The sequence below is a fragment of the Lycium barbarum genome, chromosome 2, assembly GCF_019175385.1.
Source record: "Lycium barbarum isolate Lr01 chromosome 2, ASM1917538v2, whole genome shotgun sequence".
Classification (NCBI taxonomy): Eukaryota; Viridiplantae; Streptophyta; class Magnoliopsida; order Solanales; family Solanaceae; genus Lycium; species Lycium barbarum.
Window position 1 is genome coordinate 44,505,171 of NC_083338.1, and position 26,720 is coordinate 44,531,890.

A 26,720-nucleotide genomic window follows, 5' to 3' on the forward strand; every position below is an offset into this window, starting at 1 on the left:
TAGAATAAAAAATTTGAAATGTGTATTTATACTGTTTACTGCGTCAGTAAATGTACGGTCAGCATGTACGGCGCGTATAATAATGCACAGCCTGTACAGTGTGGCCCTACCTCGAGTGGCAAATTTCCAAATCTATGATTTTTCTCTTGTAAGGCACGTCCTGTACAATAATGTACAGTGGCATGTACGGTCCTTACAAATTGTACAACCCGTATAATTGACTAGAACATTAATTCACTGACTAGAATCGAATATTAAATCCTAAAACTCCATGTCTTGGTTTTCTAGGCCTCTGAATCATGAATACAGTTCAGTTTGAAGGTACGAGGTGTTACAGCAGTAGTCTAGATTTCACAACTAATAGAGCTCTAATATTGCAAATGCAAGCAATTTCTTTAGCAATGCGTTCCCCTTGTTCTTCCTTTTTCTCAAAAATCCTATTGTTCGTCTCTTTCCATAAATCATGGATATACTCTACATAGACCATTCAAATCAGGTGAGCTTGTCTGGACTTGCCTTTGCTGCATTTGAGGAAAATTTGATGTTGCAAATCCCAAGTTTGAATCACTGGCCATTGAAGCTGCAACTATGTCATTAATCTTTTCGATAAAACTTGAAAACTGCACCCAAAAAAGAGATGATTTCTAGTATCAATTCCATCGTGACACATTTGATAGACAGGATCAACTTGAATGTTCCACTGCAGCAGCCTGTTAGCAGTAAGCAACCTATTCTGAATCTGCAACCACAAGATGAAAAGAGCTTTAGGCCTGGCTGAGTTCTAAAACCATAAATACCTCCATGGGACCTAAGGAAATACACCAATCAATTGTAAATAGCGTTGTTTGATTAGACTTCTCCTAGCATTCGAGTTAGTAATACCAGGTATACTGTCTTTAGTCCCAAGAATCTTTCTGACCATCCAAGAAGCTTGTTATGGAATAGTAAGCATATCTAGGATCTGTCCCTTTATGTAGTATACATGGATCCACTTAATCCACAATGTCTGTTGTTTATGTGTCAAATCCCAGCATGTCTTTGTAATTGCAGCTTTATTCCATGCTTTCAAGTTAATCAAATTCATTTCTCCTGCTGAGTGAGAGAGACACATTCTGTCCTAAGATACTAATGCCTTCTTGGTTATAGTATTCACCTTAGACCAGATAAAACTTCTACAATAAGCATTAACTGCCTTCATGACTTTAGCAGGGAGGAAAAACAACTGAGTCCAAATAGGATTGCACCCCAAAGATCACTGATTCGACCAATTGTATCCTATCAGCATAAGATAGTTGTTTGGATGTCCATGAAGATATTCTTGCCACCACCTTTTCAATATTCAACTTCTTGGTACTGAGTAGGACACCAAGAGACTTGAAAGGTAGATTCCCTTTCCCATAGCCTAGGTAATTATGATTCTTTGAGCTTCAGATGACTGAACCTCTCCCAAATATACTAAGCTCTTTGCCAAGTTAGGTTGCAATCTAAAAGTTGGTGAGAATCTAAGAAACTTGGCATGCAGCTTAGTAATGGAATTGTAATCTCCTTTTGCAAATAGGAGCAAATCATCTACAAAACAAAGGTGGGTGATTCCTAGTTTTACACACCTAGGGTGAAACTTGAAGTTCTTATCTTCCTTCAACCCATTGAGACACCTGCTTAAATATTCCATTGTTATTGCAAAGAGATAAGGTGAAATTGGATCACCTTGTCTCAATCCTTTAGCTGCATCACATGGTGGAGAAGGCTCACTATTGATGAGGATGGAATAATTAACTGAGAAACACATCCAAAGATTCAGTGCACAAATTGCTCAGGGAAACCAGCCCTTCCATAACCTGGTTGAGATAGGACCATTCTACAGAATCATAAGCCTTTTGAAGGTCAACTTTGATCATGCACCTTGAGGAAATATGCTTCCTAGTATAAGTTTTAACGAGCTCATGAGCCAAAATAACACTGTCAGCAATTTTCTTGCCTGGGATAAATCCTGATTGAGCCTCGGAGATGATAGCAGGCATCACATTCCGTAGCTTGTTAGTTAATACTTTAGCTATAAGCTTGTACAGAACAGTGCAACAAGAAATAGGCATGTATTCTTTAATATCTGTTAGGTTAGGTACTTTGGGTAGCAAAGTGATAGCGGTACAGTTGACTGCTCTCAGGAGTTTGCCAGTCCTGAAAAAAACAAAAATAGCCTTTGCTACCTCTGTATGAATGACTGGCCAAGCTTTTTTGTAGAACAAGACATTGTATCCATTAACCTCAGGTGTTTTATCATCACCAATAGCTCACAAAGCATCATAAATTTCAGGAGGTGTAACTGGAGTACATAATTCCAGTTTTTGTTGATGATTTAGGCCAGGTCCTTTCCTTATTATGAGAATGTTAACTGCATCTATTTGGTGAGCTGCAGTGCCCATCAAAGACTTATAAAAGCTAACAATATCCTTTTGAATAGCAGCAGGTTCATGCAAAGTTGTACCATCTAGGCTAGTTAGGGTTGTGATTTGTTTCTTCTATTTTCTTTCCTTGATAACTGCTGAAAAGTACTTATTGTTTGCATCTCCAAGCTTTATCCAAGTGGCTCTAGACTTCTGTTGAAGGACTGTTCTTCAATGAGTGACCATTGTTCTAATTGTTGCAAAGTGGTTAGTTCAAGCTCAGCTAATGTATTTAAATACTCAATAGTCATGTTAGCATGTACAGTCTCCAAAGTTGCTCTAGCAGTGTTAATCGTTTATGATATCCCCATGTATTCCTCATTGTTATACTTTCTGAATGCATATCTTAACGTTTTAAGCTTCATTCAGATATTTCTCATTGCATCACTGTTGACCTGGTTGCACCATCCTTCTTCTACCAGCCTTAAGAATTTTGAATGCTCAGCCCATACATTGAAAATTTTGAATGGAACCTTATTATTCCGATCGTCTATTCTAATGTTTAATAGCATAGGTAAATGATCTGATATGAGAGGCTGCTTGAAATCCACTACTAGATGGCCTTGTTGTGTCATCCAGTCAACATTTCCCAAAGCTCTATCCAACCTGCTATAGATTTTATCTACTCCCCTTTACTTGTTTGTCTAGGTGTAGTACTCCCCTCTCCAAGCAACTGCTGATAGATTAAGGGTCTGAACAGAGTCTTGAAAATCATGTATCTCTGCAGTTGTAACAGGAGCACCTCCTAGCCTATCTTGCACACAAAGCACTGCATTAAAGAGATTGACTTATTACATTTTCGTTGTTCTCAATTTTTTTCATTTTTTTCTTTTTCTTTTTTCCTTTCTATTTACTCAGTCCACTTGAGCAAGGAAGAAAAGGACAAAAGCCTGATTGTTTCCTCTATGTCCAGTCATAGTATGTGTAGAGTGTTTAAACCATATGAACAGAAAGTTGAAAATTTAATCACAATTAATAATTTTTGCTTTGTGAGGGACCAGAATAAACTATGAGCGGTCACAATATTTTCAATTTTTTCCTCAGATAATAATAATGTTAGTAATTTGTGAGAGGTCATATAAGGAGAATAGGAGACTATAACTCATTTTCTCAACCAATGTGAAACTCGACACTTTCTCACACAGAGAGTACTACAACATGCATTATAGGGACCCAACATTAAAAAACACAACATGAATTTAACTCTAATAAGATATGACCCTTGAGTCTAGCTCAGACTCAAAAGTAAAAGACCACAACTCATTTCCTCAATCAATATGAAACTTAACAACTTAAAAATATATAATAAGTTAATGTTCACCGCCTATAGCATCTCAACTAGCTAGTTAATGGGCTCACCACTATCACCAGAAAGACAAATCAATGCAAAGATTAAAATCCTCCTTTTCTCTTTACTTTTGGTGTCTAACAGTCTTTACTTTACGATATTAAAATTTATATTATATATTATTGGGCTAATATTGGCGGCATATAGTTTGTTTGTTGTTTTGAACAGGTAACAACTTTGTATTATAGACCAGTACTAAGTACTGAAAAACCCTTATTGGCAGCATAGAGTTTGCGAACTCCACGTTCATTCAAACATCCAGCATAATATCTGATAACCAGAATGCTAAGCTAATCTGGGCAATATTGGCAGCACAGACAGGTATTCAATAGACATCAGCATTCAATAGGTATTCGACTTAGTTTGAGGTGTCAAATGAAAACTAAAGCCAACCTCAAGGGGTCGTCTGTGAATTTGACCTTAATAAATGTTCAAACCACCAACACGACGCAAACAACTGAAATTCTAAGTCATCAATTTCAGCTCAAAGGATAACAGTACTATCGAATTAATAGTATGGTCACCATTAATAGGATTTGAAAATGTTGGTGTTGATGTTTCTTTTCTATCATGCAATCTAATGGGCGTTTTCTGCTTTTGGCTGTAGATTGGTAATCATCTGAAATGCAGCTGACTCCCGTGCTTCAGAGGAGCTGGGCTGCAGATCACTCTCACAAGAGCAAAGAAATTTAGGCCCCCTTACAGTAACTATAGCATGAAATCCACCTATGAGAAAGTGAACATAAAAGATTAGTTGAATCTGGAATTTTAAGGAATGAATACCATTAAATGTCATAAAAGTAGATTCTATAAGGTTGTGAGCAGCCAAAATTGGAAATTTCGGGTTCCCTTTTTATCATGGGAAACTCTGTTTCAGACAACAAATAGGTATTACTATCTTGTCCAACAGATGAAACCCCCCTTAAATGCAGTATGTTCAGTAGCACAGCATTGGTGGAAAAATAGAACAAAATATTAGGAAGTTCACAGAACCAGCAACAACATACCCAGTGTAAATCCCACAGGTGGAGTCTAGGAGGGTAGGATGTACGCAAACCTTACCTCTACCTTTTCGGGGTAGAGAGATTGTTTCCGATAGACCCTCGGCTCAAAAGAAACGGAGTCAATGCAGGAAGTTCACAGAACCAAATGAAGAAATTATCATGGGAAGGAAATGTCCTAAGTGGGTATCATACTTAGAGTGGCTGCTCTTTTAGGGTCAATGAACAATAAAAAGCCAAAGGATTAATCAAAGAAAAAAAACTAATATCCTAACAAACTAGTCTTACCAAATCCAAAAAGGACTCATTTTACTATATTTTAACAAAGTTGTCTAACCTATTCCAAATTGACCTGATTTATTAAGTATTTGTACTAGAATGCCTAAATGGGGAATCACATCGTATTTCAAAATTACAACGTGATGTGAAGCAAAGGTCTGGGTGGGTAAGGGCTGTACATGAAAGAATCGTTACATTATATGGTTGAAGATGAGGATTATGTTGTCACACCGCTATTAGGTACGGTTGAAAAGAATCTTTGGATGACATAAGGAAACCCAAGACAAGGCCAGCAGAGTAGAAAAGTTGAGTGATGTGCCAGAAGTTGCAGGGGAAGTGCTAGTTAGAAAGTCTGAGAGCAAGTATGCATAAACATCCACCAGTAAAAGCACGTAAGCCTGGGAGACGAATAAAGTGCGAAAAGTATAGACCTATTTACTCCTAGTCTCGTAACAGAATAAACTGATTTGTAACTGCTTGTGCAAATAGAAATGGTGTGATCTTGTCATTTTTTACGGGTGATAAGATAAGTCAGCATCAGGGTCCAACAGGCCAAAAGGAAAATTAAGTTCACATCTTTTTGTTTTCTTTTAAAGGAACATTTACTGCCATCTCTTTATTTCAAGAGACAATGTTCTCATGTCAGTCACGGCCCAAGCCCAAAGGCTTTTATGCTTCACGGTTTTTCCTCTAGAGTTTTAACCCAAAAGGTACCTCAACAGTTGAAAATAACACTTATAGGACCCCTAACTTCCCCTCCAATTCCAATGGATACTTTGCCTAATGCAAATTCACAGTTGAACCCGCTTTCAAGTCCAACCGCCAACTGTCCATGGGCAGTCACACTATCTTTATTAGAAAAGAAAAAGTCACATCAATGTAAAATGTCGTACCATCTGTTGCTGACTCACTATATGATGGAACCATCCAGTTATTCACACAACAAATTTGATACAAGTCCTGCCAAAAGAAAAACCATTGCATTTAGTGGGGGGAAATGACAATAAGGTATAAATGCTTCATAAGATGCTGATCAGAAAATGGAAATATGTAAGCGATCATAAAAGAGAACAAAGAGAACACGGAACATGCTGATAATATTGATAAACACAAGCATTTCCTATGGATCACCCAACACATTAAGGGGCACAGGGACAAATTATCAGACATGATGCTTGACCAAGAGCACAAGACATCAGTAATCTGTATGAAAAGGATCCAAGTTACAAAGCATGGAACAAGCACTAATAAAAGAGGAGATAAAATTGAAGAAAGTTCTGATGCCAAAACATGCCTGGCATGCACGTCTTGGAGTGCGTACAGCTTTGGACAATTTCCTTTCACTCATAGATTGAAGCAAGCCAAGCTCTTCGTCAGGTTGATGGCCTTCTTGGATAGCAGCTCTATCCTTCAAGCGCATTTCTTCAGAGAAGTCCAGTACTGTTTCTAGTTTTAGAGGCAAATTGTCTTTCCCACCTACAAGACATTAAAATAACATGAGAACATTGACCTGCAGTAATTTAGATCAAGTTCATGATATAGCAGTTTTGAGTAGTTCACAACTCCAAGAAACTACCAAAACTTGACCAGGAATCAAAACCTCCACAAGGAAACTTGGCCACAAAAGCCTGATATAATAGTTCACAACTATGCTGTCCCCCTTACCTCTCCAACACAAAGAGGAAAGAAAAAAAGCAAGAAAACTGAAACCATTTTAGTCAAAGCTGTACCGTCCCTGAAATTTTGATTTAAGTTTAACACTTTAAGCGCACTAACGAAAATAGGAAATATTTGTTATTGTACCAACAACGATGACGGATTAAAAAAAATTATATTCGGACATGCTAATACTTATATAATATGATTAGGAGGCACATGGACCAAGTATGAATTACTAATCATATTCAAATGGGTGATAAAGTTATAAAAAGGAAGGCAAAGAACGGGGGAATTGGTGCAACACACCAGAGAGTATTAAAAAGGACCAAAATGTTTCAGTGATGCATATAACATTTTAAACAATTTGGGTCACGAATTGAAGACAACAGATTTTTACCCATTAGGTGGTGTCCAGGCCAAAGGAGAAGAAAAGATCATCTCCCTATAATTTATTACTTTACCAGTTCACAATTTGTAAAGGCAACGAATGAAGCTAAGTGTGGTTTTGTCAAGAGCTCTCGGCCAATCTCTTTCTCCAATGCCTTCAGGTAAATTTCTATCAATAACTTGTGTTAATTGGGGTTAGGTAATGCCCATATTAATACCATTACACCTTTGAATTGGGTAGGTTTCAACAAGAAATCTAAGGATCTTTAAAAATCCCTAAAGTTGAATTTTGGGGTTTCCTTTCTTTTTTTTTTTTTTTTTTTTTTGAGATGGTAACAGTTAGTCTATATATCCACAGGTTTACTACATCCAAAAGTGTAGTCCCCCTCCAAAAGTGTTACAACTTACATTGCCCTGACTATTACATTATATCATAACCAATCTAAAGCTGTATATATATCTACTGTCTGATCTATCATTTCCTGCTTACACCAAAAGTAGTATAATCCTAGGCAATTTAACTTCAATCTCTGCATGCTACTCTGTTTGTCTTCAAAGCATCTCTGATTTCTCTCCTTCCAAACTGTCCACCATATACTTGCTGGGACAATCTTCCATCTCTTACTCCTTTGCTGCATTTCCATCTTTGTTCCAACACTTCATCACCTCATTTTGGGGTTTTCTTCAAGAAGATAGTTTCTACACTTGTACTCCCTCTGTTTCAATTTGTTTGTCTTACTTTTCTTTTTAGTCCGTTTAAAAAAGAATGCATCTTTTCTTTTTTGGCAACTCTTTAATTCCAACTTTCCACATGACATGTTTATGACTACAAGATTAAAGGGCATTTTGGTACATTCTACCTATCTTTAATTTAAGACCACAAGATTCAAAAATCTCCTTTTACTTTCTTAAACTCCATGCCAAGTCAAAACCAAACATACAAATTGAAACGGAGGGAGTAAATGATATATATGAGTTATTTATGAGTATTTGTGGTTGTGAAAGATATTATTCGAGTTGATTGGTTGTTGGAGTGACCATAAATGTGTAACCCTAGATTGTTATCAACGATGTCGGTCGTTTGGTGGAAGAGATGATGGAATAGTGATGTTGAGACTTGAATGTTGAATTTTAACGACTCAAATGAAGATATCTACACCGTTATTAAGGTTCTTAAAGTTATTGAGCATGATATCACCAACATGGATTAATTTAGGAAACCTTGAGAATTTAATCTAGGTGTCGGACACTTCATAGATTAAACTAATATTGTGGGGATACTTTATTAATAAATATGAGTTCTTATATGTAGATTGAAGTCGTAGATATCATTGGGATGACCAGCTCAACTTTAGCTAAACTAAAGTGACTTTGAGGTATGTTCGAGCTTCTAGCTTCTTGTGTGTTTTCAAAGCTAACTCATGACATCTAATAATAACTTAATGGGGTTACATGCACGTGCGAGACAAGCGCACATGGTTTACTCTTTGGAAATGTTGGTATGACCAAGTCTTGAATCTTATACCGAGTGTATATGATTATTGGGCAAATTTTGTGTTAAGGTGTGATACACTACATCCATTCTATACTTCTCACGATTTGTTGGTTATACACTTATCATATTTATATGCTTCGAATAATAGTGTTATACCTCTTTCCCCTTGTTTTTCATTTAAGGTAACAAGATGAGTTAAACGAATTAAAGAAAGAGGAGTTCGGCTAATATGCCATGAGTTGAGATAAAATACATTGAGAAAATTATACGATGCCTTTCCAATCGGGGGAGTAGATTGAACTTTTTGGATCCTTGATGCATTACAAAGAAACGAGATTTGGTACAAGCCATGATTTTACAAAATGAGATAAATATATATTTATTTTTTTTGCCTATCTAGTTGGGAGAGTAGGTTGGACTTCTTGGATCCTTAGTGCATTACATGTAGCCTATCTGCCAGGGAGAGTATGTTAAGACTTAAGAGGATGGTATCCCGATGCATTACATGTAGCCTGTCTGGCGGGGAGAGTACATCAGACTTCGAGGATGGTATCCCAATGCATTTCTTCACCTAGGGTTGTGAGACTCAAGATACAAATATTGAATTTACGAACTATAATGACGTTTGACACACTTTAATGATCATAATAATGTCATAATAGATTTATGCTCATTTTGGGCATTTGGGGTAAATTTAAATGCTCCCATTTAATGTTTTAATAAATTTAATCGCTTATTTATACTTTCTTTCATGTACTCGTTATTTTCTTTACGTATATATAATTGTATAACCCTTGCCCCATCACGAGTGGCGGCTATGCCGCATATCTGAGTACTCCAATACTCTGGCATCGTTTGTTTAAATGATGTCAGATTTAGCAGACGGTCAGGTGCAGGGCGGTCAACGTATAGGCTAGAGTTCCTACAGCTTTCTACTTTTGGTGAGCCCACCTTTGCACTTATGGGATCACTCTATTTCAGTTGTATACTTTTGTTTAGTATGGGATGGCCCCATAACTTTATAATTTTATTTGTAGCGTCATAGACGCTCCATAGAGGATTTATATTATTTGGGTAATGGATACTCATATGGCATCGCAAATGACATTTCTATTTATGTCAAGTTTATAGTTGATGTACTTCGATCGTTAAGGGAGTTACTTTATTCCTCTCATTTTGTTTTTTGTTTTTTTTTTGGAAAATGGTAATTGGTATTCTTCAGCATTATGGAGATGTTGGGGACCTTTAAAAGAAAAACGAGAGAAATACTTACAGAGATCCTAATCTGTTCTGTTTCCTCTATATCTTTTTCTTTACACCAGAAATAAAAAGATACAATACAATTCCACTTAACCTTCTGAATGGAATTGGACCTATCTTCAAAATTTCTACTATTCCTTTCTTTCCACACTGTCCACCATATGCAGTGTGGGATTATCCTCCACCATGCCTTCTGACTCTTACTTCCCCCTCTTCTAATCCAACAACTTAGCAGATCTGCAATATGTTCAGGCATGGTCCACTTTGTTTCTGTGAGACTAAGAAAGATGGCCCAAATTTGTGTTGTGAAGCTGCAATGCAAAAATAAATGGTTGTTGGTCTCTTCTGTTTTCCCACATAATGAACACCAAGATACTACAATCATTCCTTTTTTCTCCAGGACTTCATGTGTCAAGCAAGCCCTCCTAGCAACCAACCATGTAAAGCATTTTACTTTGGTTGGTGCTAAGTTTCTCCAAACCTTTCTCCACAAGCTTTTGCGTCTGTTGTTTTGCTGATCGCTTTCCATTTTGTAAGCCCTGCTAACAGTGAAAGCCCCATCTTCACTATGTTTCCATCTCAATGAGTCAGGTGCATTTTGTTGGTGCCAGGAACCATCCCTACTTCTTCTAGCAATTTGGCCACTCTCTCCACTTCCCAATCATTTAGTAGCCTCCTAAAAGATAAATTCCAACCCTGTGGTGTCCAACAATCACTGACATTAGCCTCTGGATTATTGCAAAGAATGAACATATACAACAACAATAACAACCCAGTGAAATCCCACAACGTGGGGTCTGGGGAGGGTAGAGTGTACGCAGACCTTACTTCTACCAAGGTAGGATGGCTGTTTCCGAAAGACCCTCGGCTCAATAATGAACATATCTGGAAAGGAATCTCTCAGAGGGGTCTGATTATTCCAAGCATCTCCCCAGAATTTTGTTCTCTCACCATCTCCCACTTTTATATATAAATTGCCTTCAAGCTTTGGCCATAAGTTTCTGATAGTTCTCCGGACCCCAACCCCATAAGTATCAATGCTGACATTACTGCACCAAGGATTGTATGTACCATATTTGCATTTGATAACATCCTTCCATAGAGCTTGCCCCTCTTCATTATATCTCTAAAGCCATTTCATCAATAAACTATTATTATGCTTTCTCAAATCTCTGATGCCCAAGCCTCCACTGCCTCTACTTTTCAAGGTAATCTCCCATTTAACCAGATTATAACCTTTAATCTCTTTGCAACCATGCCAAAGGAAATCCCTCCTTAATTTGTCCAGTTTCTTCAAAACTTCAGAAGGTATTGGAAATAGTGACATTACATAAGTAGGAAGGGAATCTAACACTGAATTTATAAGAATATGTCTACCCCCTAGAGACAAGTATTGAGCCTTCCATCTTGCCAATCTCCTTTCTGTCTTCTCCACAATGCTATCCCATATCTTTGTATCCTTGTGTTTATTACCTAATGGCATGCCCAAATAGACTGTAGGCATATTATCCACTTTACATCCCAGAATATCTGCCAAACTCTGATTATTAGCCACCTCCTTAATTGGGAACAAACTGCTTTTCCCCCAATTCACTTTCAAACCTGAAGAAGCTTCAAAGAACAGTAAGATTATTTTGATGAATCTTATTTGTTCCTCCTGAGGTTCACAAAAAATAACAGTGTCATCTGCATAAAGCAGATGACAAATTTCTTTGACTTGATCACTGTTTCCCCCCATCTGAAAGCCTTTAATCCATCTGTTTTGGATTGCTATCCTCATCAAGCTATCAAAACCTTCCATTGCCAAGATAAACAGGAAGGGGGAGAGGGGGTCACCCTGTCTAAGTCCCCTTTCTGAGGGAAAGAAGCCCACTGGTTCACCATTCACCAAAACAGAAAATCTAACAGTGCTGATGCAAAATTTAATCCACCCGAGCCATCTTTCTCCAAAACCCATTTGTTTTAAAGTATTCAGTAAGAACTTCCAGTTTACATGATCATATGCCTTTTCAGTGTCTAGCTTGCCTATGTTGCTCGGACTCGAGTGCGGGTGTCGGATACGGGTATGGATCTAGAGGTCGGACTCGGCATGATCTAAATTTTAAGATTCGTGGGTACGGATCCGGGTACGGATACGGGTGCGGGGATTCGGCAAAAATAATTCAAAATTCTAATAATATAGCTACAAGAATATGCCTAGATTATGAGAGCTTTTTGTGGAAGCACCTACATGTAGTTTGTACCAGACATGTCATTCAATCTTCCATTCTACTAGGTGCTAGACTGCGTGCTCCGAGAAACTAGTTAAATTTTCTACATAATATTGAAGGTATGCCATCTCATGTCTTCAAATCTCTACTTTTTGTTATCTTGAGAAATCATAATCTCAAAATTTTTCTTTAGTTTGGTCATGAATTTCGGTCAAAGTATCCGATCTCTATTGACCGGATCCGACACGAATTCCGTACCCAAACCCGTGTCGTGTCGTGTCATGTCAGGCACGGGTACGGCGGCAAAAGTGAAGGGTCCGAGCAACATAGTAGCTTGCACATTATATCTGGTTCAGCACCTTTCAGTCTTGAATCCACACATTCACTTGCAATAAGTGTGGCATCCATTATCTGTCTCCCTTTTATAAATGCCATTTGATGCTTGTTGACCAACTTATCCACCACCTTTTTCAACCTTTCAGCAAGTATTTTTGCTATCACCTTATATATGCCTCTGATTAGACTTATTGGTCTGAAGTCTTTCAACTCAGAAGCACCTGCTTTCTTGGGGATGAGAGCCACAAAAGTTGCATTAATGAATTGAGTTACGTGAATATAACTTGGGTTGTTTATTATGTTATAATGCTCGGTGCAAGTTGGTGGGCACTAGGTACCGGCCACGTTGCAATCCATTTTGGGGCGTGACAAAAGCACCATGTGGTCTTTTGTCCATGCATAACAGTTACATTATGAACTCTATTATATGTCCATACAACTGGCAATACACTTATGATGTAAGATATAATATTGATATATTTCTAGTTGTTGTGGGTGCAGATTTATTGCACAACTGTATCTAATTGCTTAAGAAAGAAAGAAGAAAAACAATAGTAAGAGTCTTCTATGTTCACTTATCCACCTCTGCAATACTCATTTTTGCATTTGATAATTTCTCACATGATAATGCATCAAAGTTTATTTTGGGGGATAAAGTAACCAAATTTAATTACTTGAGGTAAAAAATGGAGCAGTTGCTGTAGTTTTGACTTCATTCCCAAGCATGTATTAAAGAAGCGATGCAGGTAGGTTGACAACCATCATGAAAAATGAGATGGAAGATTATTCCAGCTTGCATTTGGTGGACAATTTGGGAAGAGAGAAACCAAAGATGTTTTGAAGACAGAGACAACCATTTCCAGAAGATTAAAATGAAGTGTTTAGGGCTGTTCTACTTTTGGTGTAAAGGAATAGGTTTAGAAGATAATGAATCAATCTCTGATGTATTAGAATCTTTGTGAGATGACACAGGATCAGATGCTTACCCTTTTGTAATCTGTAATTAGGGGGACTACACAGTTTTGTGTGGTCTCTATATATATATATAAATGTACAAATATGTTACCTTCTCCAAAAAAAAAAAAAAAAAAAAAAAAAAAAAAAAAAAAAAAGAGAAGTCTAACTATGATGAATCTCCTTAAGGTTGAACTCGTTTCCGGCCTGCCCACTACACACTCATCATGTCAGCTTGGAACAAAATGGGTCTATAAGGAGATAAAGAGGCAACTAATTTGGGATAGAAACTTAGTTCATTCACATTCCATTTCTCAAAAAAGAATCCAAACAAGAGAGGGAGGAAAAACAAACAACAAACAGAAGAAAATAATTTTGAACCGCACATGTAAACAGAGTAAAGCTAGCACAAAGAAACTGAAACAAAATGAAGCTACTAAAGCCTGAGATAGAAATCATACCTTCTAAGATTCTTTGAATACTTTTATCACATAATGCCATTTCATCTCCTATTTTAAGTTGTTGATGATACTGCCAAGAAATGAATGCAAATGGATATAACTGAGAACCAAATAAAGTGTAAGCTCCACTAATGAGATTAAAAAGTTACTCCACAGAATCTCTATAATGGAAATAAGAAAATAATAGTAAAATAATGCAGAAAGAATAACAGACCAAAGGAAAACCCCACAAGACTTTTGGCCCATTAAAAGTACATAGCTAAGGACCAGAACAAATTACCGACTATATTTTGAAGGATGAAATTCTTGATGCATTGACACAAGTTTTAACTGGTCAGGTAAAATATACATCATAGTTTCTCATTTGGATTAAACGGAAGTCAGATGAAAAATTAATGAATTAAGATAGACTAAAATATGCTTAAGAAGAGATCGAAGGGATCAGGAAAAATAAATGTGGCCATATAAGCAATATTAGTTGAATTATCAGCTCGCTAGCATAGATCTGGAAAAAGGCACAAGTATATCGCTGAGAGCAGCAATCGGATTTTAGTTCGGAATCCATTGGTCTGTTGTCTATAAGACCTGACACAAAAAAGGGACATCTCCAAACTTTCTGAACACTGACTTTCAGCTTTAAATAGATCAAGGAATAACTGCAACATTATTATAAAATAAACAATGACAAGGCTCTTGACCACATATACACTTTTTGAGAACGGCTTGACCATATATACTCTATGTGATACCAAACATTAAATTACCAGTTTCTCCCGTTTATGAAGAAGAATGTCAAGGGAAATTTGTGTCAAAGCCTTCTCTTTTGAAGCCAAAACAGTTTGTAAATCGCCTATATCCATGGATTCATGATTGTGAGGAACAGGTGCAGTATGTGCCACAGAAATCCCATTTTGATTGGGTGAGGTAGCGGAAAGGCCACACTCTTTATCAGCCTTCCCCTCATCAGTTCTTAGTGCCTGCAAATAAGGCTTGGTATCAAATATGACAATATAATGAAGAATGAAGACCCCTCTTCCCATCTCCAGGAAAAAAATTGGAAAAAAAAAATGACATCCATCAACTTAAGTTGGCACCCACGGGTGTCGCTAGCGGTCAATGAAGTGGGTGGAGAACCGTGAGGTTTCAGGTCCAAATGGCAAAAAAACACTTAAGTGATTTCTTCTCATCTGCCCAAGCCTTGGTAGGCAGAGTTACCCAGTACTTGTGCTAGTGGGAGATAACAAGTACCCAGTGGAGTGGAATAGTCAGGTGTGCACAAGCTGGCCTGGAAACCACCGTCATCCAAAAGAAAGCAGCAGTTGTATGTCCTTCCCTAAGAATCACCACAGATTCCCCTCCAATTTAGTCCATCCAATTCTTTTGACTACTTTTTTCCAAAAAGCAAAGTTCGTTACTCCTTCTGTCCCAGTTTATGTGATACACTTTCCTTTTTAGTTTGTCCCAAAAAGAATGATACATTTCCTTATTTGGCAACAATTTAACTTTAAACTTTACCTTTTACGCTTAACGGGATGATCTATAACCACATAGATATCTTTGCCTTATTTTAGACAACAAGATTCAAAAGTCCTCCTTTATTTTTTAAACTCCGTGCCTAGTCAAACTATATTACATAAATTGGGACGGAGGGAGTATTTGGTAGGGGTAAGTTCTGGGTACACTTTGTTAAGTCCCACATCGATGGGATGAGGACCATTTGGACTCCTTATATGGACTTGGGCGATCCACCCCTCATAAGCTAGCTTTTGGGATTGAGTTAGGCCCATGATCTATTTCTTTATATGGTATCAGAGCCATCCCAATTCATGATTTAACGATGTTGGGCCCCCATATTAAATTGTACACACTCCAGATGTCCATCCCTGGGCGTGAGGCGGGGTGTTAAGTCTCACATCGATGGGATGAGGACCATTTGGACTCCTTATATGGACTTGGGCAATCCTTCCTTTTGGGGTTGAGTTAGGTCCACGATCTATTTCTTTACACACTCTACCCTCCCGGACCCCACCTGCTGGGATTATACTGGGTATGTTGTTGTTGTGTTACCAATACTATCACTAAGAACTGCAGCTGAATGTACTACAGATTTATAAAGGAATAGATTAATGTCTGTTGTGGGACCCGCAAAGAATACACAACTGTAAAAACTTTAGCAAAAGAAGAAAAGAGGTGTATTATAATAAAATTCTGCAATATCTAGATGAAATTTCCTTCGCTTAAAATATGATCGCTAACTCATCCCAAGTGGAAAATTTCATGAATGCTCTTGAAAAAAGAAAGGGAGGATTAGTAAGAACAAATAAGAGTAATGCATCGTAAATCCAAAACTTTTACTACATTAACTGAAATTGTCTACCTTGCAAATTATGCCACTTCCAATGATTTCTCCACCACTCTCCCTCATCCTCTTGTTCTAGCGCTGATAAACTTCTGTGATAAGCTTACGATCCTTACTATTATTTCCATTTCTGGAGCAGCGAATACGTGCATCAATATCCATCCTCTGAGGCCTGGTAGGAGAACTCGAATAACCATCATTCATTTGCACCTCCAAAGGTTCACGACAAGCACCAGCTAACTCCTTATCATTAAAATCATTGATTTCACAGCTTTTAGTGGATTTCACCAGCTCCGCAGCTTCCTCTTCTGGTGTCCTTGGGCGGTTGACGATAGCAAGCAGTTCTTTTGCAGTTGAATCTTCATTGTCTCTGCTATTTTCATGGTGGACCTTGTTACTTGTATCATTTAAACATTCCAAGTTGACACCAGTTAGCTTATCACCACTGAAATCTATAATTTCTTTATTTCTAATTAAACTATCTCTTCCAGCTTCTTCACTTTTCCTTATCCTATGGGAGCCATCTACTGCAGTTGCTTCTTGACCAACTGCAGAATGACTAACTTTTTCAAGGGGACCATCACCGTCTTTTGCCTCTGAAATTTCTAGGTTTATACGGTCTGACTTGGTTCCAATTAAGCTTTCATTAGGTGTCTTTGCTTCCATCTTTTCTATCTTTTCCTCTATGCTCTGCCTTCCTTTACTAGCACTTGCCTCTTTGGCTTCACCACTAGAACTCCCATAGGCACTCACTCTTTCATGGGGCACATCATTTTCCTTCACAAAATCTTTCTGGTACCCTGTATTCTTTTCACAATTGTTATTGGCAACAACCTCTGCACTAAAAGAGTCTGCAGGGTTGGCATTTCTGTCATTATTGACATTGACCAAAATACTGCAAGCACTGTCTGAACCTTTAGCACTCATGATGCTTACGTTGCCAAAGTTTTGATCAAACAATGAGATTCTGCTCTCAGAAACTGCTTTTTCACAATTGTCCGCTATATCCTCACGGCTTCTGGTATTTGAGCCCTCCGCACTAGAAAATTCTCTGCATCATTTTGGTAGCTTGTCAATAAAGTGCTAACCTCATACAGAATATAATTGTGAAAGCTGTGTTAGATCTGGGTTATTTGCTATCTTGCTTATATAACAAACAAATAACATATTAGCACATGTAATTTGATATAATTCAATCAACTCCCTTGACATTCACAACACGACTCAAGAGAATCTGCATTTTAGAACTAGCTTGTACATTACTAAATTGGAGAATGTGTTACCTGCTAAGAGAATTGGAATATAAATAAACTTATGTGTGTAACATATATAAAGGAATGAGAATGATTACTGCAAATATTTTGTAGCGAATGGGGTTTAGGTTCTCAATAAAATGGGTTGATATCAAATAAACTTCTGAAATAAAACTCAAATACAGTTTACAGATATTTAAAGTGCGCCAACAAAACTCGGAAATGAAGATAACATATTCCAAAAGTAACAAAACTGACACGGATGGGATTAAATCTCAGGAGCTTTGATTTATACCTATCAAAATATTAATCCGGAAAAAAGGAGAAGGCATAAAAACAGTACCCCTTTTGCAGAATGGTGAAAGATTGGCAGAACTAGCTGCCTAGTACTTGCAAGAAAAGGTCGAGCTCATAAAGAAGTCTAGATACCTTCCATACAGCTAGCCACGTAACATAAGCAAATACATGACAAGACCAAGTCTTTCACTTCTTGCTACTTCAAGAACCACCACCCGATTTATTTTCTTCGTCACAAATAAATTAAAGGGAAAGAAACTCAAGAGAACTCGAACAGATGACCCACATAATACCATAAATTCCAGTCCCATAACCTCTTATAACACAAACCAACAGTTGGAACACACAAGAACCTGCAGTACAGTAAAATATACATATGCATACATCTTACCTGGCTCCCAACTTTCTCCCTATCCCTCGCACTACTCCCCCCTTTAACTCAAGGGATGTATATATTTTGATCAGGTCAATTAACATAAATATATTATATACAGTGTATGCTCCGATCAGAAATAGAGCTGAAGAGGACTAAATCTTTCGCCATAACACATCATTCAACTGAAAATAGCTCAATCTTACAAGTAAGTTTGTTATGTACGATTAAGATACATTTTTTTTTTTGATGGCATGGGAACCCGCAGCCGCTACACTTTGGGTGCGCACAGGGTAAACCCAGCTCCTGTGCAATAGCTCGCAAACCACACAGGAGAGGTAACCCGCACTAGGCAAGCCCCGTGCGACGAGAAATTTGATGATGAATTAGTGCCAAGTTACCTAAATAAATCACTTGTTTCTGATTCTCATAATCAATATAGTTCTCTACATCCCCCGGGGCTTTCGTCTAGTGGTAACATTGCAGCTTGCAACATGTGGATTAGGCGCACAACATGGGTTCAAATGTTGCCACATATAGTATTTAAGTGTAGAAGGGTAGAAGGGGGCCATATCTACCGAGTTTCAAACCAAGTGCCACTAGCCAGGTTTTTCTCGGTTATCAAAAGAAAAAAGTTTTTTAAATAAAGGTAGGATTAATTTATTTCGTATGAAGTTCGTTTAGCTTTCCCTTATTCAGGACTAATTTGCTTATCTTTTCCTTACTTTACTAGTCTTGTTCAATTGCATGTTAGGCCTAAAGGAATCAAGCAAAATTACAAAATATAAGTTATGCATACATTGGCCTTCATCAATTTGATCCCACAAAGTTGTCAAGTAGGCATGTAGACTGCTGCAAGACCGCCTAGGCCCAAGCATCAAGGTTCAATTTCAGTAGACATGTAACAACTTGAAGAACAAAAACCTAGAATATGAACAGTACCATAAAGATTGATAATAGTATCTAAAGATACTCAAGCTGAAGGAATTTATGATGTGACTGAAAGTCTTTTATTTATAAGGAACTAAAAAAATATGGCTGAGACAGACAGACAGGCACATTAAGTTATAACTCAATTAAGCCAGGCACCAAATGACTATAAAGCAAGAAATACTGAAAGCTCACCACAAACAAAGGCCAATTGAAAATGAAGATACCTCAGAAAAAAGGCTGACATGATACTGGCATAGGGAAGCAGATGAAAGTGCTCAACTAATTCTGTAGTGGACCAACCACCAGAACTCCTTTTCACCAGTGGGCCCTGTAAACTACAGAGATAAACAGTTATCACTTTACTTTTTCTAGTAGCAACAGTACCAGAATATATGAATCAATGCTATTCAAAAATTATATAAGCAATTATGCCTTTTGACTTTACATAGTTGATAAGTATGGGATTACAGTTGGGGTTGGAGAACTAGAGATATTGTCTTGCTTTTATGGTGTGGTTTGTGGAGGAATATCACGAAGGGATGGGATTATTTCGCGGAAAATATCTCATTCAAGGTAGGACACAGGAGTATACTTTTGGGGACACAATTGGTGTGGGAATATTTTCTTGAAGGATGAATTCCAGAGTCTCTATATAATATCTTGCCAAAGAGACTTGACAATTCAACAGATTAGGGGGACAAAAGGTGGAAAGACTTTTTGGGATTTGAGATTTAGAAGAGATTTTCAAGATTGGGAAGTGAGTGAGTTTCCTAGATTGACAGACTTACTTCACAGGCAAGTCAATCCGGCGGTTAATCCCGATGTGTGGTGGTGGGGCTTGGGAAATAATGGAGTGTTCTCTGTGAAGTCTTTTTATGAGAAACTTTTGGTTAGTTGATTTCCCATGTAATGCAATATGGGTTCCAAGTGTGCCGAGAAAGGTTTGTTTTTTCAATTGGCTAGCCTCTAGAGGGGTGATTTTGACATTAGAAAATCTTAGAAGGTGGAAAGTTGTCTACGTCAGTTGGTGTTACATGTGCAAGGAGACGAGCGAGGACGTAGATCACCTTCTTCTACATTGCAGGCTTACCATGAGATTATGGTGGGATATGTTTACGTGGTTTCACACACATTGGGTAATGCCAATAAATGTGAAAGATTTGATGTTCAGTTGGAAGAGCCAGAGGAGGAGAAGACGAAGGGCTTGGAACGTGGTACCGCTTGCGTTAATGTGGGTAGTGTGGAGAGAGAGAAATAGGAGAGCTTTTGAAGGAGTAGAGTCGAGTTTCTCTTAGTTGAGGAGTAGCCTCCGTTCTCTTATTTACTTTTGGTGTAAACAGAAAGTTCCTAGTTGTATAGAGGATTGGGGGGGGGGGGGGGGGGGGGGGGTGTTTGTAGAGAATCATATTTTGTAGATTCTTGATCTTTTGGAATGCCCTTTGTATACGGCGTTGTGGCAATGGTTATGAATGAAAATATTTTTACTTGATCAAAAAAAATTAGGGCTTGTTCTTTGACTGTAAGTTCATCAATGTTGGACTCATAAAAACACAACATGAAATTATAATCTTCAAACTCGGCATAGTTAATGCCAACTTTGAGTTGCTCTTCAGCTAACAAGAGTGTATACAAATGAATCATTCTACTGATTCACATGATTCTATCAAAGAAAGTAAATCTTGATGAACTTGGGGAAGCATCACATCATTTCTTCACAAGAAGTTGCAGTATCATCTTACAGTACCAGTTTCAATAAAAAAAAAAAAGTAGCAGTATCATCAAACAAATGAGCTATTCTAAGACTGGAGATACAAGAGTTCCTGTCGAAAAAAGCCCATCTTTACAATACCCTAGATAAAAAATTGGGAAAAAAAAACAATTATTCTCTAAGACAAAGCAGTTAAAATGGCAAGAACTAACCTCTTGAGAGTCTCCTTAACAGGATTTTGATTGTCCTGATTGGTTGATTGGGTACATTGCATGATGTAAAACCAAGAGGATGTCTTCTCTTTAGTTAGTGAATATACCACATGCTCCTCCAAAACCCTAAGGTCAGACCGAGAAATACCTGTGCCATGCCAGGTAAAGTATCATACATGATACAACGCTCCCTAAATCAGGACAGACCTGTAACTCAAGCAGCTCACTTTTATAAAACAGAACAGAAAGATCGCACTGCCTAGGTCAATGCTCTGTCGACCAATTCTTTCTCTGCTTAGGCACGAGAAAACTCTACTTAAGAGACTTGTCCAAGCAAAGGCATTCTAAGAACTTACGAAATCAACTTATGATTGTCTGGTTAACCTAGAGCAGTCTAGGCACAAAATACTTTTGCCAATCTAAGAAATATATTACAAAATAATGCTGAAATTCACGTACCTGTAGCATCCTTGACAGCTATAAATGCAAGCTGCTGAAAGCCAGAGTCATCATCTTTTTGCTCTACTGTCACTGGTCTCATATTGGTTCGCTTCTTTTTGTTTAGATGCTTTATCTCCACCTGACCTTCTATTTCAGCAGTGGGAAGCTCAAGGCATTTTTCGAGGAGAGACCAGACCCCTTCAGTAACAGAACTAAAAAGCAGCCAACAATTTTCTTTCTTAGAGTCTAGTAATAGGACAGATACTTTGGCAATTAGCCATTCGTTCATAAACGGAACATCTTTTGATGCATCCAAAGCCCAAGATATATTGCAAGCATCTTGGATTGCTTTTTCAGTCACTGAAAGATCTTTGTCGATGTCCTTGGGACCAGTTGTAACTGATTGATTCGTAAACTTCATATATGACACCAAAACTGGCCTCAAAGTCATGGCCAACTTGCAAAATGACTCAAAATCTAAAAATTGTGCCTGTGGATTTTGCTTCCTCTGGTAGTAGTTGTAAAGTAACACGACAGCATGCAACTGAAGAAGGAAAAGAATTCAAAAGTCAACTGGATATCTTATTGGACAACTTACATTTTTTATAAAGTTGCCAAAGCTGATCCATTACTCCAATATAAAAAAATATAAAATAAAAAAATAGAAAAGTCAGGTGGACTATGCCAAGGACAACAGGATGGCTACTAGAATGTTGGAACAGTACTGGAGGATTTGCTAGACAGAAAAATTGGTGGCAAATAGTACCTACGTGTGTGGTGGCTGTGTAGGAAAGAAACTGAAGAGGCTTTGAAGATAACTACAACCCAATACAGAAGATCAAGATGAATTGTTTGCTTTTGTTTCACTTCTGGTGGCGTAAAGAAGAATTACTGAATGACACTAAATGCTTGAAAGGTACTACAGGATACTTTTAAGGAGTTTTTTTCTTTTTTGGAATTGTACATATGGTTTCTGCACAATCTTTGAGCTGATGATCAATTATATTGCTACCTTTCTCAAAAAACTTACATTCTGTATATTTACAAAAACAGTGGAAAGGATAAAAGCCACATGAAGCAGCAAACCAATTAACAAACAGCAATAACAACTATGCCTCAATCTTAAACCAGTTGTGTCCAAACTGATAATAAAAAAATCTTAAATACTGCCTCAAATTTGATACAGGAAGAAATTATAGGTAACAAAGGGAGACCAACAAAAGATTCAAGATCATCAGTAGGCTATACGCATTGGTAATGCTGCTGGACATCAAGTGAACAAGGAAATCAACCTAAATAAATTTGCTAACCAGTTTACTGTAAAAACAGTTCAACCTCTGTCTCTTTCTTTTATATATTCCCCATTTTCTGCTATCTATCACAAATTAGTATCCTTCAACATTTGAGGAGCAGGACATGGAACATCTGTACCTTCATCTAAAATAAGAGATATATAGAGATATAGAGTTTATTACTTATTTCCATTCTCTGCTTACGGTTTCTTTTAGGCGTTTGTTGGTGACAGTGAAAGACGTTCAAGGCATACAAATTAATCTACTCCATTCCAAGAATGTTTCTAAATTGCCTTCAACTGAACTAACTTTATAACAGGTTGATGAGAACTGAGAAACGAGACAGAAGTCCAATCTCGTTATTCAAACACACTGTTACTATAACATATCCTCAAAAGTCTTAAACTAAAAGGAATGTTAGAAAGGAATACTAAGTTAATAAATGAAATATATATATATATATATATATATATACATGTCAAGGATCAAAAATCATGCCAAAAAGAATACCATGCAATGAGTACACAAGGTACAGAGAGAACCCGCATCCTTAGGAAAGAATGAGAGGAAACCAAAGAAGACCTGTTTGGCTACAGACTGCTGCTGAGAAAGAGAGGGAGCTTCCTTAACGGCAGATGTTCTCAAAGGCAACAGAGGACCAACTAACTTTTCCAGCAATGTATTCACCACTTCCGTTGTAGAAATCAACTCCGATGCCATTCTTATCCTTTGCTCAGCAAGAAAATAAGCTAATAAAAATAAAGAACCAAATCAGATAGTCCATAATGTGAGTTGCTTTATGGTTTTACTATTCTACAGTTGTAAAAAGGAATGTCAAAACAGAGGTTTCCACACAAAATGCAGAATCATGTAGGCGGGATAGAAAGATCAGCGAAAGTAAGTACGGAATCACTGCAACAAGCCCATTTCCAATCAAATAGAGCATAAAATATTACACTAATTAGCTAGAGAAAAGTCTCTACAAAGGAGCAACTTGTTGGGACCACCAAAACACTAGTAGAATCACTACAATAAGCCCACTGCCGATCAACTAGAGTCTAGATATAAAATATTACTCCCCCCATTTCAATTTGTTTGTTTTAGTTTCTAGTTGGACAGTGAAAGGGTCTTTTCTTTGACCATACAACAAGAACAACATACCCAGTGAAATCCCACAAAGTGGGGTCTGGGGAGGGTAGAGTGTACGCAGACCTTACCCCTACCTTGGGAGGTAGAGAATTGTTAACTATTGTGACTTATAGTATTTTTTATGTAGTTTCTAAATATGTAAATTTTATTTCAAAAAAAATTGAAGATTATATGTCCGAATTCACACCGACACCGAACATTAGTTAGTTTGACCCTTGTACTCCAAATCAAGCCAAACAAATTGGAAAAGGGGGAGTATAGCTAGAGGAAAGGCTCTTGAAAAGAGCAGCTTGTTAGGACCACCAAAACACGAGAATCATGAAATTCTCCCCTTAAACCTATAGGCAGGTTCAATGTGGCCCTTTTGGGGGGGGGGGGGGATTTTGGGTACAAAATAACTTTCTCTTTCTCGCTAAAGAGTGAACAGGACAGAGTGCTTCAGGGTTTTATAATTCTGAATCTACTTAATGAAAAAACCACAAAAACAAATATAAAAGCAAATACAACTAGTAGCAGCATTGGTCACTACCCAGTGTAATCCCACAATAGTGGGGTCTGGGGAGGGTAAGATGTACGCAGCCTTACCCCTACCCGGGTAGGGAGGCTGTTTCCGATTGACCCTCGGCAACCCTCCTCCTTTATCCGGGCTTGGAACCGGCAATGTGAGCGAGCTCACACAGGCGGAGTTACAACTAGTAGCAGCATAAAAGTAGAAAATGAAACACTAGAGACATGAACTTCTCCCCTTTAACCTATATGAGCGGGTTCAATGTGGCCCTTTTTGGAAGGATTCTGGGTACAAAAAAAACTATCCTTCTCGCTAAAGAGCGAGCAGGATAAAGTGCTTTAGGGTTATACAATTCTGAATCTACTAACAAAAACCCAGAAAAACAAAGTTCTCCACACAAATGCCACAGTACCAGTAGATAATCATGCAACAAAAGCAAATAAAACTAAAACGAGAATAAAAATAGAAAACGAAACACTAGAAATATCCATTCCCATACAAAATTCAACGTACAAAAACCTCTCGTTGAAGAGAGGAACAACAATAAACACCATTCTCCATAAAAATGTCACAAACCCAGTAAAGAATCATGCAACAAAAGCAAATAAAACTAGTACTAACAAAAAGTAGAAAATGAAACACTAGATGTAAATATAATAGATGTTGAACCCCTTGGCTTCTTTGTTTATTTACTCCTTTATATTGTTTAATAAGCCCCTTAGTGAAAATCATGGCTCCGCCATTGAGTACAAACACCTTTCGTTGAAGAAAGTAACACCAATAAAAAAATTCTACACATAAATGTAACAGACCCAATAAAACATCATGCAACAAAAATAAATAAAATAGGTACAAGTGAAAAAAAACGAAAATGAAACACTTACAAGAATCCATCTCCATACAAAACTCAAAAGGTATAGAATCCAACCTTTCGTTGAAGAGAAGAACAACAATAAACAAAATTCCACACATAAATGTCACAGACCCAGTAAACAATCATGCAACAAAAACAAATAAACTACCACTAACAAAAAGTAGAAAATGAAACACCTACAAGAATCCATTTCCTTACAAAATTCAAAGGTACAAAAACCAACCTTTTGCTGAAAAGAAGAACAACAATTGTAGACGAAAACTAGAGAGACTGTATAAGTGCAGTGATGAAATGAAACCCTTGTGTGCTTATACAAGGACACAATTGTCAGATTTTGTGAATCCGTGTTTAATAAAAGTTGGCAGTGCATGTAAACCATACAATTTAATTTATTTTAAGACAGCAGTCAAACAGCAGTGGAAGGGTCAAATGAACCGAGGCATAAATGGTCCCTTAAATATGCACCTAACAGCTTTGGTCCTTTACGTTTGTCACAAGTTAATATAAATGGTCCCTTAATTAAGAAGATAGGTTAAAAGTAGTCCCTTAAATATGCACTTAACATTTTTGGTCTTTTAAGTTCGTCAAAAGTTAACTCTTTTAATTTCCGGCTAAATATTCGTCGAACTCCATTTGATAGATTTGACGAGAAATGAAAAAGGGAAATTAGCGAAAACAGGTACACACTTCTAAAGAAAATGTCAAATATCTCAGGACAAAACCTTTTTAAAACAATAATTTCCGCGCAATTTTGCCCAAAAATAACCAACGAACGTCCGACGATTTCATAAAAAAAATTAAAATTAAAAATTTAGAAAAATTATTAGCTTTCTGATAGTGTCCCTCGATTTTATTCGTTGGTTTTCGTCCATTGAAGGACATTTTTTAATTATTTTTTTACGAACATCCGTCAGTTATTTCGAGCAAAAATGGGCAGAAACTATTTTTAAAAAATCTTTATAATGGAATTTTCAATAAAAATCGATTCTGGTGTATTTTACCTAGCCGATGGATCTACTAACGAAAACCCACGAAAAACAAAGTTTTACAAACAAATGTTACAGACCCAGTAAAGAATCATGCAACAAAAACAATAAATCAAGTACTAGTATAAAAATAGAAAATGAAACACTAGAAATATCCATCGCCATACAAAATTCAAGGTACAGACACCTTTCACTGAAGAGAGTAACAGCAATCAACAAAATTCTCCACACAAATGTCACCGGCCCATTAAAGAATCATTCAACAAAAACAAATAAAACTAGTACTAATAAAAAGTAGAAGAAGAAATACTCAGAAAAATCCATTTCCATACAAAACTCAAAAGTACATAAACCAACCTTTAGGCTGAAAAGAGGAACAACAACTGGAGAGGGAAACTAGAGAGTATGTAGGTGACTTTGGTATAAATGAAGTGATGAAATGAAACCCTTAGTTTGCTTAAACAGTTACAGAATTGTCAGATTTTGTGAATCCTGTGTGTG

At 37.3% G+C, this 26,720-nt stretch overlaps 2 protein-coding genes across 7 annotated transcripts; both read right to left on the minus strand.

The window, feature by feature from the left end:
* LOC132626449 (uncharacterized) lies at window positions 1-16,351 on the minus strand. 2 transcript variants are annotated; one of them, XM_060341321.1, is made up of 6 exons: window positions 16,212-16,351; window positions 14,599-14,811; window positions 13,835-13,904; window positions 6,367-6,548; window positions 5,966-6,032; window positions 1-739 (listed from the first exon to the last, which is right to left on the minus strand). In XM_060341321.1, exons 1-6 carry the CDS (start codon window positions 16,257-16,259, stop codon window positions 729-731), a joined length of 591 nt encoding a protein of 196 aa, XP_060197304.1. In that variant the 5' UTR covers window positions 16,260-16,351; the 3' UTR covers window positions 1-728. The 2 variants fall into 2 exon arrangements, with proteins under 2 accessions (XP_060197304.1, XP_060197302.1); XM_060341319.1 differs by lacking the exon at window positions 1-739 and adding an exon at window positions 4,018-4,518.
* LOC132626447 (uncharacterized) lies at window positions 16,237-26,720 on the minus strand. 5 transcript variants are annotated; one of them, XM_060341315.1, is made up of 6 exons: window positions 26,577-26,720; window positions 23,213-23,451; window positions 21,429-21,954; window positions 20,970-21,117; window positions 19,274-19,384; window positions 16,237-17,244 (listed from the first exon to the last, which is right to left on the minus strand). In XM_060341315.1, the coding sequence occupies exons 2-6, from the start codon at window positions 23,420-23,422 to the stop codon at window positions 16,269-16,271; spliced, it is 1,971 nt and encodes a 656-aa protein (XP_060197298.1). In that variant the 5' UTR covers window positions 23,423-23,451; window positions 26,577-26,720; the 3' UTR covers window positions 16,237-16,268. The 5 variants fall into 5 exon arrangements, with proteins under 5 accessions (XP_060197298.1, XP_060197297.1, XP_060197299.1 ...); XM_060341314.1 differs by lacking the exon at window positions 26,577-26,720 and adding an exon at window positions 25,457-25,642; XM_060341316.1 differs by lacking the exon at window positions 26,577-26,720 and adding an exon at window positions 25,457-25,641 and having other exon boundaries at window positions 23,285-23,451.